General features: G+C 47.0%; 1 protein-coding gene across 1 annotated transcript in view; it reads left to right on the top strand.

The window, feature by feature from the left end:
* cacna1ea (calcium channel, voltage-dependent, R type, alpha 1E subunit a) overlaps nucleotides 1-16,387 on the top strand; it is a 516,576-nt gene that overhangs the window by 469,041 nt on the left and 31,148 nt on the right. The window contains exons 32-37 of the mRNA XM_080196651.1: nucleotides 2,848-2,931; nucleotides 5,211-5,327; nucleotides 9,380-9,445; nucleotides 9,550-9,641; nucleotides 11,261-11,402; nucleotides 13,376-13,503. Coding sequence (XP_080052777.1) covers nucleotides 2,848-2,931; nucleotides 5,211-5,327; nucleotides 9,380-9,445; nucleotides 9,550-9,641; nucleotides 11,261-11,402; nucleotides 13,376-13,503 — 629 coding nt within the window. The remainder of the gene's footprint in view (nucleotides 1-2,847; nucleotides 2,932-5,210; nucleotides 5,328-9,379; nucleotides 9,446-9,549; nucleotides 9,642-11,260; nucleotides 11,403-13,375; nucleotides 13,504-16,387) is intronic.

The following is a 16,387-nucleotide window of genomic DNA, read 5'->3' as shown; positions in this document are numbered from 1 at the left end:
CCGTGTTCAGCAATGGGCAAAACTAAAAACTCAGTCAGGGGATTGAGGGGAGCTTTACTCTGTATCTAACCCTGTGCTGTACCTGCCCTGGGAGTGTTTGATGGGGACAGTGTGGAGGGAGCTTTACTCTCTATCTAACCCCGTGCTGTACCTGCCCTGGGAGTGTTTGATGGGCATGATGTGGGTATGCCGGCGTTGGACTGGCGTAAACACAGTAAAAAGTCTGACAACACCAGGTTTTAGTCCAACCTATTTATTTGATAATATACTCGCAAGCTTTCGGGTTAGCCCCTTCGTCAGGTGAATGGAGAGTTCTGGCCTCAGACAGAGCATATAAAGCACAGACAGTTTAGAGATTACTGATTAGAATGCGAATCCTTACACCTAACCTGCTGTTCAAGACCTGAAGTGGCTGATAATGTGAGTGGAAGGAGCACTGATCACAGTTTAAAGAGATGTGTATTGTCTCCAGACAGTACAGTAAGTGAGGTTTTGCAAACCCAGGCAAGTCACGGGGGTTACAGATAGTGCGACATGAACCCAAGATCCCTGTTGAGACCGTCCTCATGTGTGCGGAACTTGGCTATCAGTCTCTGTTCAGCGACTCTGCGCTGTCGTGTGTCGTGAAGGCCGCCTTGGAGAATGCTTACCCGAAGGTCAGAGGCTGAATGCCCGTGACCACTGAAGTGTTCGCCAACAGGAAGGGAACAGTCTTGCCTGGTGACTGTCGAGCGATGTTCATTCATCCGTTGTCGTAGCGTCTGCTTGGTCTCCCCAATGTACCATGCTTCGGGACATCCTTTCTTGCAACGTATCAGGTAGACAATGTTGGCCGAGTTGCAAGAGTATTTACCATGTACCTGGTGGACGGTATTCTCACGTGTGATGATGGTATCCATGTCGATGATCCGGCATGTCTTGCAGAGGTTGCTGTGGCAGGGTTGTGTGGTATTGTGGTCACTGTTCTCCTGAAGGCTGGGTAGTTTGCTGCGAACAATGGTCTGTTTGAGGTTGTGTGGTTGTCTGAAAGCAAGAAGTGGGGGTGTGGGGATAGCCCTGGTGAGATGTTCGTCTTCATCAATGATATGTTGAAGACTCCGGAGAAGATGTCGTAGCTTCTCCGCTCCGGGGAAGTACTGGACGACGAAGGGTACTCTGTCCACTGTGTCCTGTGTTTGCCTTCTGAGGAGATCGGTGCGGTTTTTCGCTGTGGCACATCGGAACTGCCGATCTATGAGTCGAGCACCATATCCTGTTCTTATGAGGGCATCTTTCAGGGTCTGGAGGTGTCTGTCACGATCCTCCTCATCTGAGCAAATCCTGTGTATACGGAGGGCTTGTCCATAGGGAATGGCTTCTTTAACATGTTTAGGGTGGAAACTGGAGAAGTGGAGCATTGTGAGATTGTCTGTGGGCTTGCGGTACAGTGAGGTGCTGAGGTGACCGTCCTTAATGGAGATGCGTGTGTCCAAGAATGCAACTGATTCTGGGGAATAGTCCATGGTGAGTCTGATGGTGGGGTGGAATTTGTTGATATCATCATATAGTTGTTTCAGTGATTGTTCACCATGAGGCCAAAGGAAGAAAATGTCATCAATGTATCTAGTGTACAGCATCGGTTGAAGATTCTGTGCAGTGAAGAAGTCTTGTTCGAACCTGTGCATGAAGATGTTGGCATATTGAGGTGCAAATTTGGTCCCCATGGCTGTTCCAAGGCGGCCTTCACGACACACGACAGCGCAGAGTCGCTGAACAGAGACTGATAGCCAAGTTCCGCATACATGAGGACGGTCTCAACAGGGATCTTGGGTTCATGTCGCACTATCTGTAACCCCCGTGACTTGCCTGGGTTTGCAAAACCTCACTTACTGTACTGTCTGGAGACAATACACATCTCTTTAAACTGTGATCAGTGCTCCTTCCACTCACATTATCAGCCACTTCAGGTCTTGAACAGCAGGTTAGGTGTAAGGATTCGCATTCTAATCAGTAATCTCTAAACTGTCTGTGCTTTATATGCTCTGTCTGAGGCCAGAACTCTCCATTCACCTGACGAAGGGGCTAACCCGAAAGCTTGCGAGTATATTATCAAATAAATAGGTTGGACTAAAACCTGGTGTTGTCAGACTTTTTACAGTGTTTGATGGGGACAGTATAGAGGGAGCTTTGCTCTGTATCTAACTCTGTGCTGTACCTGCCCTGGGAGTGTTTGATGGGGACAGTGTGGAGGGAGCTTTACTCTCTATCTAACCCCATTCTGTACCTGCCCTGGGAGTGTTTGATGGGGACAGTGTAGAGGGGGCTTTACTCTGTATTTAACTCCGTGCTGTACCTGCCCTGGGAGTGCTTGATGGGGACAGTGTAGAGGGGGCTTTACTCTGTATTTAACTCCATGCTGTACCTGCCCTGGGAGTGTTTGATGGGGACAGTGTAGAGGGGGCTTTACTCTGTATTTAACTCCGTGCTGTACCTGCCCTGGGAGTGTTTGATGGGGACAGTGTAGAGGGGGCTTTACTCTGTATTTGACCCCGTGCTGTACCTGTCCTGGGAGTGTTTGATACAACATCTGGAAAAGTGCAATTTATCTATGCATAAAGATGAAGAAATATACTAAAAAATGTGAAGGAGATGGGTATTGTGATTTTGGGAAGCGCTATGAGTTCAGTGATGTCCGATCATCTGAACCATGTGTTTGGACCATCCCAATCATCTCCTGCTCAAACCCTGACCAAGGTGTCTAATAAGCTGATATGAGGTGGAAATTTTCATTCTGTTTGCTAAGGAGAGTGTCAGTAGATGCTTTTCAATTTGCTACTCTGACAATTCATACTTATTTCCTCCTCCCAGAATTATTTCCGCGACTCTTGGAACGTATTTGACTTTGTGACGGTGGTGGGAAGCATCAGTGAGATCATCGTTAACGAGTGCAACGTATGGAAATTCAACCTAATACGTATGCATGTGTGTGTGAGAGAGAGCCCTGCTGGGAGTGTGTGTGTGTGTAATAGAGAGCCCTGCTGGGAGTGTGTGTGTGTGTAATAGAGAGCCCTGCTGGGAGTGTGTGTGTGTGTAATAGAGAGCCCTGCTGGGAGTGTGTGTGTGTGTAATAGAGAGCCCTGCTGGGAGTGTGTGTGTAATAGAGAGCACTGCTGGGAGTGTGTGTGTGTGTGTATAACAGAGAGCACTGCTGGGTGTGTGTGTGTATAACAGAGAGCACTGCTGGGAGTGTGTGTGTGTGTGTATAACAGAGAGCACTGCTGGGTGTGTGTGTGTATAACAGAGAGCACTGCTGGGTGTGTGTGTGTATAACAGAGAGCACTGCTGGGTGTGTGTGATAGAGAGCACTGCTGGGTGTGTATGTGTGTGTGTGCATGTGATACTGGGCATTGCTGGGAGTTTGTGTGTGATAGGGAGCACTGCTGGGCGTGCATGCATATGCGCACACACACACTCTACTGTGTGTGTGTGTGTGTGTGTGTGTGTGTGTGTGTGTGTGTGTGTGTGTGTGTGTGTGTGTGTGTGTGTGTGTGTGTGTGTGTGTGTGTGTGTGTGTGTGTGCACTGTTGGGAGTATGTGTGTGAGAGAGAGAGATAGAGATAGAGCACTATTGGGAGTGTGCGTGAGAGCGAGAAAGAAAAATAGTACCACAGAGTGAATGTGTGTGTGTGTCATAGGGAGTGGGTGGGTGTGTTTGAGGGAGAGAGCACTACTCTATGGGTGGGAGTGTGTGTGAGCACTATTGGGAGAGTGTATATGTGTGCATGTGTGTGTGATGATAGGGAGAGAGCACGAGAGGGCATAATTGAGAGTGAAAGAGTGCAAGATTGGGAAAGAGAGAGAGGAGGCACAATTTGAGTAAGGGAGTGTGAAAGAGAGAAAGAGAGGATAGGATTATGAAAGAGAGAGAGAAATGAAGTGAGAGGACAGGATTTGAGTAAGGAAATGTGTGAGAGAGAGGATTGACAGGATTGGGGGAGAGAGAGGACAGGGTTGAGAAAGAGAGGGGAAATTTTTGGGACAGAGAGGGCAGAGTTTCTAGAAACATGGAAAATAGAAGCAGGGGTAGGCCATTCGGCCCTTTGAGCTTGCTGTGCCATTCATTTAGGTCATGGCTGATCATCAAATTCAAAATTCTTACTTCCACCACCACCCCCCCCCCCCCCCCCCACACCACCGAATCACATCTCTTTAGAATCATAGAATTCCTACAGTGCAGAAAGAGGCCATTTGGCCCATCGAGCCCACACCGACAACAATCCCACTCAGGCCCTATCCCCATAACTCCAAGTATTTACCCTGCTAATCCCCCTAACACTGAGGGACAATTTAGTATTGGCAATCAACATATTTTTTGGACTGTGGAAGGAAACCGGAGCACCTGGAGGAAACCCACGCAGACACCAGGAGAAAGTGCAAACTCCACACACACACTTACCCGAGGCCAACAAGGTCCTTGGCACTGTGAGGCAGCAGTGCTAACCACTATGCCACCATGCTGCCCTAGAGTCCTTTCGTCCCTTGAGCTATACCTAATTTCTTCTTGAAATCAGGCAACGTTTTGTGGTAGTGAATTCCACACATTCACCACTCTCTGGATGAAGTAATTTCTCCTCACCTCAGTCCTAAACAATTTACCCCTTACCCTCAAACTGTGACCCCCAGTTCGAGACTCCCCCAACATTGGGAACATAATCTCTGAATCTAAGTTGTGAGTGAGACTTAGAGCACAATTGGGAATGAGGGAGAAGACAGGATTTGACTGTGGGATTGTCCGAAAAGGCAGGATTGGAGTGAGGGCGCGAATGGGTGCAACAGAAAGAAACTGATATGGTAATGGGAGACTTTGGGGCTAATGTGAGAACTGATGGAATAAAGAGTCACTTAGAGGAAATATTCAGACGTACAAGTTTGTCTAACAGGGTTGAGGGAGGTTGTTGGGATACAGGGAACAGTGGCACTGATGGTATTGGGATATTTCCGTGGTACTGGAGCATTGATAATAATGTATCAGGGCACTGATGGATGCTGTTTCAAGTGATTCTGAGGAGTGTCTTGTGTGCTGTTAGTGGCACTGCCAGAATGTGAGAAGGTATTGCAGGGAGTAACCAGATAAAAATGTCCCTCAATATACAATGAAGGAGCAAATTGATGATAAACGGTAATTTTTACGGTGACACAGATGGGGATCTAACATTCGAATCTCTCTGCAGTTAAAATTTGTGAATCTGAACTTCCTGAAGCTGTTCCGTGCGGCCAGGCTAATCAAGCTCCTGCGTCAAGGCTACACCATTCGAATTCTCCTCTGGACCTTTGTGCAGTCCTTTAAGGTACAAGAAAGATCCAAACATTTGCACTCAATGAGAAGACATAAGGATTCAGCGATAAGGTCCTGAGATCGATACAGGAGAAAAGCCCATTCTACACATCCAGTTCTTGGCTCAGTCTTAATTCAACATGTCTTGGAAGCCTGGTCTACTCCCAGAAGTGGAAATGCTGGCACTGGACTGGGGTAAACACAGTAAGAAGCCTCACAACACCAGGTTAAAGTCCAACCAGTTTATTTGAAAGTAAACCCACAAGCTTTCGGGGTTTGCCCCTTCGTCAGGTGAGTGGAGAGTTCTGGTCTCAAACAGAGCATATAAAAGGCACACACAGTTTACAGAATACTGATTAGAATGCGAGTCTTTACAGCTAACCTGCTATTCAAATCTTAAAGGTGCAGACAATGTGAGTGGAGATAGCATTAGCATAGATTAAAGAGATGTGTATTGTCTCCAGACAGGACAGTAAGTGAGATGTTGCAAGTTCAGGCAAGTCATGGGGGTTACAGATAGTGTGACATGAACCCAAGATCCCGGTTGAGGCCGTCCTCATGCATGCGGAACTTGGCTATCAGTCTCTGCTCAGCGACTCTGCGCTGTCGTGTGTCGTGAAGGCCGCCTTAGAGAACGTTTACCCAAAGATCAGAGGCCGAATGCCTGTGACTGCTGAAGTGTTTGCCAACAGGAAGGGAACAGTCTTGCCTAGTGATTGTCGAGCGATGTTCATTCATCAGTTGTCGTAGCATCACAAACACGGGACACAGTGGACAGAGCACCTTCGTTGTCCAGTACTTCCCCAGAGCAAAGAAGCTACGACATCTTCTCCAGAGCCTCCAACATGTCATTGATGAAGACGAACATCTCACCAAGGCCATCCCCATACCCCCACTTCTTGCCTTCAAACAACCGCACAACCTCAAACAGACCATTGTCCACAGCAAACTACCCAGCCTTCAGGAGAACAGTGACCACAGCACCACACAACCCTGCCACAGCAACCTCTGCAAGATGTGCTGGATCATCAACACGGATACCATCATCACATGTGAGAATACCATCCACCAGGTACACAGTACATACTCTTGCAACTCAGCCAACGTTGTCTACCTGATACGCTGCAGGAAAGGATGTCCCAAGGCATGGTACATTGGGGAGACCATGCAGACGCTACGACAACGGATGAATGAACACCACTCGACGATCACCAGGCAAGACTGTTCCCTTCCTGTTGGCGAACACGTCAGCAGTCACGAGCATTCGGCCTCTGATCTTCGGGTATCTGTTCTCCAAGGCGGCCTTCACGACACACGACAGCGCAGAGTGACTGAGCAGAGACTGATAGCCAAGTTCCGCACACATGAGGACGGCCTCAACCGGGATCTTGGGTTCATGTCACACTATCTGTAACCCCCACAACTTACCTGGGCTTGCAAAATCTCACTAACTGCCCTATCTGGAAACAATACACATCTCTTTAACCTGTGCTTAAAGCTCTCTCCACTCACATTGTCTGTACCTTTAAGACTTGATTAGCTGCAAAGACTTGCATTCTAATCAGTATTCTGTAAATTGAGTTTGTGCCTTCATATGCTCTGTTTGTGAACAGAACTCCCACTCACCTGACAAAGGACCAGCGCTCCAAAAGTAAGTGGATTTTGCTACAAATAAACTGGTGGGACTTTAACCTGGTGTTGTGAGACTTCTTACTGTGTTTTGCATTGACCAGGATAGCTCGCAAGAAATTCCCAAGTGGTAACAGGGGGATCATAGTTTATACTGCAGGGGAAGACAGTGCTGATTGGTGGGCTAGTGGACTCTGATTGGTGGAGGTGTTGCCATGGAGAATGCAGCAGGGAACAGTTAGTTGCCCGGTTTTGTTCAAATTCAAACCAATTTGACTCTGATTGTTCACGGCATTGCCTTCAGGAATGAACCACGGAATGGCTGTTCCCTAAACTTTAGACTGGATGAAAAAGGCATAGTGTAGACATCCGCCTCCTGTCTGCAAAGGGCAGAGCCCTGTGGTTGTGAATATATGTGTCTTTGCATGTGTAAGTGAATCACATTGAACCCAACTGATAATCTTAAATTGGCTTCACTGTAATTTTCAGGATTGTTTAACAGAATCCCATTTAATGTTGGACTCTATGAGGTGAATTTTTCTGTTCTGCCCACCATGGGAATTGTAGTGGGCAGCGGGGTGGACCACGCAAACGTCCGCTGACCGTGGGCAGGGTTTTCCCGTTTTGGAGCGAGTGCGTGAGTTTTACAAGATATACAGCAAGTGACGATCTGATCAGGATGGCTTTGATGCACCTATTACAGCATCAAGCTTGCATGACTGATGGATGGTATCAAACACCACGTCCTTCAGCTACTTATAACAGGCAAGTATTGACTGTACCAACCAGGCTGTGTTTGCAAATTCAAAACATACACCGTGATTTTCCCAAAAATGACTAAGTGTCGTAACTTCACTAAAACTGGAGCGAACCCACACCAAGTTATTTATTGGGAATTTTACTCCAGTTCTGGGAGCGGCGGAGCCTAAATATGTGGGTAAGCCCAGCTGCAAAGCAGTCGGGAACTCTTTTGGAAGGGCGATCCAATCTTACTGTGCACTGGGAGACCACCCATCACTCCTCCCAAAAACTTCAATACCCTCACCTCCTCCCATCGGCAGCATGTTTCCCCACCCCAACCCCAATACAGATCGCTGGCACCAGGGCATTGGGACCCTCCCAAAGGATCTTCCTTCATGAGCTCTGACATGCCCCCTCTTTATATCCCACCCCTTCATGATTTCCCCGCGCTCCATGACCCCCTCCGCAATACCTGTCCACAACCCCTCCACCACGACCCCCCCACTCCACGGCCCTGCCCTTCCGCAGTCCCGCCTCTCTATTGCCCCACCACACCACGACCCCTCTGTGATCCCACCCCACCCTTTCACGACCCTGGCCCTGCAGGGCCCCGCCCCTCTACAGCCCCCCCCCCCCCGTTCACTGCCCCCCCAACCCCCATTCACTGCCTCCCCCCCATACATTACCCCCCATAACCCTGGTCAGGTCCCACCCCTTTGGCTGTCTCCCTGATACACTGGCAGTGCCCAACTTGCCCTGCCAGAGTGCCAGGTGGGCTCTGCCCAGCCAAGCATTGCCCCTCCATGTCTTTGACCGTCCAGGGGCTTCAATAGCCTCCAAGCCTCCCAGTGTGGCCACCACTCCTGGTCTCTGCTGTTGGAGAACAGTCATGATTCTCGCCGGGCCCAAAGTTCAGAAGGTCCCGGGAGCTGGGAGAATCCAGGGCTGAATGGGCTAAGCATATTTAAATACTACCTTAAATATGCTAATCAGTCGTGCGCTCTTTCTGAGAATGATCCAGTTTGCACGAGTAGAAGTGACTGAGATGATTGCAAACCATTTGGCCCTGGGTCCGGAACCCAATTTTTTGGCCCCGCATGCTATTTTCCGGGTTTGGGCCGATCAGTATCAGGTGCAGAGAGTCTGGAAAATCACCCCCACAGCAATTCAACAACATTTATTAAACAATCCCAAACATTACACTGAAAACTAATTTAAGATTATCAATTGGGCTCACAGAGAGACTCACCTCACAAGTTAGGAGCCACACAGAACCCTGCCCTTTGCAAATGGAAAGAGGATGTTCACACATTGCCTCTTTTTCATTGCCCCTTTTTGCCCCTTTTTCAACTAAGCAAAGTTTAGTGAACTGCCTGGTTCATTCCTCTGACCAATTGGAGTCAAATTGTTTTGAATTGAACAAAGCTGGGCAGCTAATTGTCCTACGCTGCATTCTCCATGGCAACGCCTCCACCAATCAGAGTCCACTTGCAAGTTATCCTGACGAGTTCAAGACAGCAGATCTGTTTTGCAGCAATAGCAGAGGTGTGTAGAAACAAACAACAATTTGCCTGAAATATTAATGCACGGGGTAAGAAGTCATTAATGAACAAAGGTTTGGGCTTTCCTCAGTTTATTTTATCTTCTGATGAATGTTTTATGGCATTTGTGATCAGCAAATGTTCTGCTCCCCAGGCTCTTCCCTACGTCTGCCTCTTGATCGCGATGTTATTCTTCATATACGCCATCATTGGGATGCAGGTGGGTTTTCGAGTTTCCACTGAGCAAAATAAAGTGAATACATTGAGCCAGTATTCTGAGCGCTGACTAACCAAATGATGGCAATCTCTTGCGGATTCTCACAGCTCTTTGGAAACATTGGCTTGGACGATAGTACCCCTATCAACCGACACAACAACTTTCACACCTTCTTCAATGCCTTGACGCTGCTGTTCAGGTGAGTCACACCCAATGTCCTGTGGTCACACATGGCCAAGCAGCGCCTGTTAGATTCTCCAAATCTGAGGGTTACGTTGCTCTAAAAGGTTTGCCTGTAGCTTCGACTCTGCGATGGGATGATCCTTCACTAGATGTTCCTCTATCACTCTTATCTGATAGCAGCAAATCACCCATTATTAATTTGGTATTTCATTCACCTGGTATTAAAAATAATTAAAAGTTTTTAATATTTGGAAACGCTAATACACAAATATTTATGTCAACCGTGGCTCAGCTGGAAGCTTGCTTGCCTCCGAGTCACAAGATTTCAAGTTGATGTCCCAGTGCAGGATTTGAGCATAAGAATTAAAGCTGCCATTCCAGTGCAGTACTAAAGGAATGCTGCACTGTTAAAGGTGCCATCTCTTGGATAAGATGTTAAACTGAGGCCCCATATTATTTGTTTAGGTGGATGTAAATGATTCTGTTGTACTATCTTGAAGAAGAGCAGGGGAGCTCTCCACAGTGTTATTTATCCCTAATCAACATCTCGAAAGCACATTATCTCCTGTCTGTGAGACATTACTTTGCAGAAATTAGCAGTGGTTTTTCCTGCATTGCAATATGTGACTATTTAGTATTAATTTGTGGGAGTCACTTGGAGACTGGTAACGTAAAACCATACACTGCGAGTCTTTTTATTTCATTGTAGCAGCCTTAGATTTTCATTCAGCATTCAAAAGCTGCAGAGGTAAAGAGCTGGTCTGAGTAACAGTTCCCCAACATTCAGTACATGTGGCCCCCTGCACACCCCCAATACCCGGTGGATCTATTTTCCAGCTCTGTTTGCTGCTGAAGCAAATTCCATTTTTCTCTCGCCAGAGGATTTGGGGATATCTCTGAATGAGATCATTCCTGCCAATGATGTCATCAGGTTCTTGCATAGTGAGAGCATGAACCTGACTACTATATTAGCATAGTTAAATGTTCTACACCATTGCTTCCAGGTCTACCGCATGCTCTCTTTCTGGCAAGAATCACTACTTGTTTCTGAAATAACTCCTCAGAGGCTCATGTCCCTTCATCAGATTCACTTTATTTACAAACTCTATTTCATTCATAAAGTGCTTCTGGTACCCAACCAGAATCCGGAGTGCCAGTAGAACCCAAAACTCCAAGTTTTATATACAGGAGAGGCTCCCTGATTGGGTAAGCATTTATGATCTCAATCAGGGAGTTCATACTCCAAGAGGCCAGCCTCATGAACCTCGTTGAAGTCATTACAGTTTCCAAAAACAGAAACCAGTTATAATGAACGTGCTGGGGGCCACAAAGGCTAGTGTTATCCCCAGGTGGCCAGGATCATGGCAGGGCCTATGGAAGGTCGGGACTAAAGAGGGCAGGTCCTAAAGTGGCAGGGGCCCATCAGCAACCCCATAATTTCAACCCCATTTTTTCACATGGGAGGGGTGTGATGGGTGGATGCACCAATGATCTGATGCCAGCGGACAGGTGCTTGGGGGGGGGGGGGGGAGGTTCTTTAATATTATTCTGATATCAGGGTGCCCATTAGCCAGTCTTTTTCTACATTGCCCAATATTTCTCACCATACTGATGGAGTCTGTGTGTTTAACGCAGGAGTGCGACGGGGGAGTCCTGGCAAGAGATCATGCTGGCATGCCTGAGTGAGAAGAGATGTGAGGGCAGCTCGGAGAAACGCTGTGGCACCGACTTTGCTTACTTCTACTTCGTCTCCTTTATATTCCTCTGTTCGTTTCTTGTAAGTAGCAACCTTGGAGAGTCAGATTGAATTTTTTGTTATTGTGGTGAAACTTTTGATACAAGAATTCAATGGTTTTTAATCATTAGACTCATTCTATAATCAACCAAATCCCTTTCCCAAAACATTCCTGACTTGTAACCCTCAGTCGGACCTCTCTTTCCATGCTGTGAAGAGTGCCATCTTCCTCCATGTTAGCTGCCCCAGTCAGGAACACTCTCGTCTTTGCTCTGAATGCTGGAGGTTCAAGTCCAATCTCTTTAGCACAAAATCCAGGCTGATACTCCCAGTGTAGTGCTGAGCGAGAAATAGAATATAGAACATTACAACGCAGTACAGGCCCTTCGGCCCTCAATGTTGCACCAACCTGTGAAGCGAATCTAAAGCCCATCTAACCTACACTATTCCAAGATCATCCATATGCTTATCCAATAACCCTTTAAATGCAGTTACTGTTGACAAGTCCACTACTATTGCAGGAAGGGCATTCCATGCCCTTACTACTCTCTGAGTAAAGAACCTACCTCTGACATCTGTCCTATATCTATCACCCCTCAATTTAAAGCTATGCCCCCTCGTACTAGCCATCACTATCCGAGGAAAAAGGTTCACACTGTCCACCCTTTCGAATCCTCTGATCGTCTTGTATGCCTTTGTTAAGTCACATCTTAACCTTCTTCTCTCTAATGAAAACAGCCTCAAGTCACTCAGCCTTTCCTCATAAGACCTTCCTACCATACCTGGCAACATTCTAGTAAATCTCCTCTACACCCTTTCCAATGCTTACACATCCTTCTTATAATGCGATGACCAGAACTGTACACAGTATTCCCAAGTGCGGCCACACCAGAGTTTTATACAGCTGCAACATGACATCATGGCTCCGAAACTCAATCCCTCTACCAATAAAAGCTAACACACCGTACGCCTTCTTAACAACCCTATCAATCTGGGTGCCAACTTTCTGGGATCTATGCACATGGACACCGAGATCTCTCTGCTCATCCACTCTACTAAGTATCTTACGATTAGCCCAGTACTTTGTATTCTTGTTAGTCCTTCCAAAGTGAATCACCTCACACTTTTCCGCATTACACTCCATTTGCCACCTCTCAGTGCAGCTCTGCAGCTTATCTATGTCCCCCTGTAACCTGCAACATCCTTCCACACTGTCCACAACCCCACCGACTTTAGTGTCATCCGCAAATTTACTAACCCATCCTTCTACGCCCTCATCCAGGTCATTTATAAAAATGACAAACAGCAGTGGCCCCAAAACAGATTGTTGCGGTACACCACTAGTAACTGAACTCCAGGATGAACATTTTCCATCAACCACCACCCTCTTTCATCTTACAGCTAACCAATTCCTGATCCAAACCGCAAAATCACCCTCAATCCCATACCTCCATATTTTCTGCAATAGCCTACCGTGGGGAACTTTATCAAATGCTTTACTGAAATCCATATACACCACATCAACTGCTTTACCCTCATCCACCTCTTTGGTCACCTTCTCAAAGAACCCAATAAGGTTTGTGAGGCACGATGCTGATAATAAGATATTATTATATTTACTATTATGTATGTTATGATATAATATATATTATTATACAATAAGGTGCTGCCCTATTGACATCATGTTGAACGAAAGCCACTTTATACCCCCTCCGGTGTGTGTGAAATAATCTCACGTGGCATGGGGCGATCTCCTCAGTCTCCTGACCAATATTTAGCCCTCATCCAACGCGTTCCTCATTCCTTCCCTCTCGCCTGGGCCCAGCTCAATCTGGGGCACCTTTCAAAGGCTCTGAGAGTCCTCGCCCATCTGGGTCCACAGCAGGGTGGAGGTCATGTCAGATGTTCTATTCCACCATTGTACCAGACCTGGATGTGTTTCCTTGCTCTCTATTTGCTGTGTTGGTCCTGAGGTGTGTCCATGTTCTGAAAGTGGGTTTCCCTTTCCCTTTCAGATGCTGAACCTGTTTGTAGCTGTCATTATGGATAACTTTGAGTACCTGACGCGGGATTCTTCCATCCTGGGGCCTCATCACTTGGATGAGTTTGTGCGAGTGTGGGCTGAGTATGACAGGGCTGCCTGGTAGGTGTTCATAGAATCAATAGGCTGAATGGCCTCGTGCATTGTATGGATTTTATGGAGGTGATCCAGCTTCAAACTGTTTGCTAATCATTCCCTCAACTAAAGTTCATTGCTGTGATATTATGTAATGTGGTGCTTCACAATGATGAGCTGAGGAGACAAGCTGCTCTTGGGAGGCAGGGAACGGTGAGAGGATGAGCTGATTACAGTCCCCATTCCCTAACACTTAGCCTCTGCAACATACCAGAGGGTGGTAATTCAGGCTGAATTCTAGCAGCAAAGTGGAAATCAAGCATCCTGATTTGGGACAAAAAGAAATGTCTGGATGCTCTCCCTCAGTGCCATCTCTCTCTCATAGAGATTTGTACACTGACTGGTGTCTCTCATCTCCCCCACCCCCTCTCGCTTTCTCTCTCTCTCTCTCTCTCTCTCAGGGAGGTACTGTACACTGACTTGTGTCTCAGTCCCTCAGTGAGATATCAGTACACAGACTGCTGTCTCTTTCTGTCTCAGGGAGATATCTGTACACTTGTATGACTCAGTTCCCTCTCTCTCTCAGGGGGATATCTGTACACTGACTGGTGTCTCTCTCTCTCTCTCCCTCTCTCCCTCTCTGGTGAATATCTGTACGCTGACTGGTGTCTCTGTCTCTCTTTCAGGGAGATATTGATATACTGACTGGTGTCTTTCTCTCTCGGGGAGATAACTGTGCACTGACCGGTGTCACTCAGCCCGCTGTCAGGGAAATAGTTGTACAGAGATTGGTTTCTCTCAGTTACATTACTAAAGAAATGAGTTAGCCCCCATCCATCTAATGTTCCTCTTGGATGTCTGGTACAGTACAGTGGAAGTGGATACTGTGTTGAAGCTACTTGAAGGGTGTATTTTTTGAGTTTAAAAAGTGATCTGTCGGCAGCTCTGACCCATCACTGCCAATTCCATGCCCAATTGGACAGCATAGCCCTTATTGTGAACCTGATCCTCCCGTGTGCAGGAGCTGAGACCAAGTTGGACACACATCAGACACTCAGCACTGGAGGCGAGTGACTATTTTACCCAGTGATAGACATTGAGATCCAGATAACTTATCAGATATTCTCCTTTGTGAAAACTGAGGACCGCAAACAGTTTGGTAAACAGGAAGCCCCAAGTTGATGGATGCTTCTTTCCCCAGCAGCCATTGCAGGATTGAATGTCCTGTATTGAAGCCTACAACTTCACTGAGGATTTTCACAGACATTGGGCACGGTAGCACAGCAGTTAGCAATGTTGCTTCACAGCTCCAGGGACCTGGTTTCGATTCCTGGCTCGGGTCACTGTGTGGAATTTGCACATTCTCCTCATGTCTGCGTGGGTTTCCTCCGGATGCTCCGGTTTCTTCCCACAGTCCAAAGATGTGCGGGTTAGGTTGATTGGCCATGCTAAGAAATTGCCCGTTAGTGTCCTGAGATGCGTAGGTTAGAGGGATTAGCGGGTAAATATGTAAGAATATGGGGGTAGGGCCTGGGTGGGATTGTGGTTGGTGCAGACTCGATGGGCCAAATGGCCTCTTTCTGCACTGTAGGGTTCTACATTGTGATTGCTGGAAACAGTCAACCTTCAGAGCTCTCCAGGGAGTTAATGTTTTTAGATCTTGCAGTCAAGAGAGCTGTGGTAAAGCACTGATGGAAAAGACGAGAGACTATAACCTCTTGGTTACCTCTGTGACAGATGTTTGTCTTTCTATTTAATCACATTTGTCAGGCATTTGCTGCCAGTCGATGCCTCAGGTTCCACCTGAAGCAGAAGAGGACAATGTCTCCACCCATGGAATTAGCACTGAGTTGTCTTCTCGGTGATAGAAACTGTCTCCTGTTTGATTGTTGTTGTTGTCTAACCAAATGTGCTTTCTTTGTAGCGGAAGGATTCACTATAAGGACATGTACGCAATAGTGTGTACGATCGCGCCCCCTTTAGGACTGGGGAGGAAGTGCCCTTGTAGGGTGGCCTGCAAGGTTTGCTTCATATTGACTTAGCACCCAGTGGTTGCCCCTCTCTAACTGAGGAATGATAGGCTTCCTTTAAAGAGACAGTCTCTCAGATACACTGCTACAGTCCTCTCTTTACACTACAATGCGCTTTCTGTAAGATCCAATCCACAGATTGAGAAAGTCTTCAAATTCTCAGGAGTCAGCTACTTTCTGCCATGGTTGGGTGGGTATTTGCCCTGGCGTCAGTGCCTGGCTTCAGTGCTGGGGTCACCGTGCCGTGCCGACACTGGTCACAGAGTGTGCCCTCCTCCTAGACACCAGCCTGCATCACCTGGATGCTGCTGTTTGAAGGCAGCTCATAATCTCACACTTACATATGTACTTATTCTCTCTCTCACACACACACACACACACACATATACACTCACATACACACACACACACAAACACACACACATATACACTCACATACACACACACACATATACATTCACATACACACACACACATATACATTCACACACACACACATACACTCACATACACACACACACACATATACACTCACATACACACACATATATGCACACAAACACACACACACATATACACTCACATACACACACACACACACACACACACACACACACAGACCCATTCCATTGCTTAAGAAGGGTAGCAAAGGAAAAACAGGAAATTACAGGCCAGTGAGCCTGACATCGGTGGTGGGTAAGTTACTGGAGGGGATTCTGCGGGACAAGATCTACCAACATTTGGGTAGCCAAGGTCTGATTAGGGATAGTCAGCACGCGTTTGTGCATGGGAATCATGTTTGACAAACATTTTAAAGTTTTTCAACAAGGTAACCAAGAGGATGGATGGGGGTAGGGCAGAGATGTTGTCTGTATGGACTT

This window comes from Carcharhinus amblyrhynchos, chromosome 9 (genome assembly GCF_965287045.1).
Source record: "Carcharhinus amblyrhynchos chromosome 9, sCarAmb.v2.hapA, whole genome shotgun sequence".
Lineage (NCBI taxonomy): Eukaryota > Metazoa > Chordata > Chondrichthyes > Carcharhiniformes > Carcharhinidae > Carcharhinus > Carcharhinus amblyrhynchos.
This window is presented reverse-complemented; position numbering and strand designations above follow the sequence as displayed.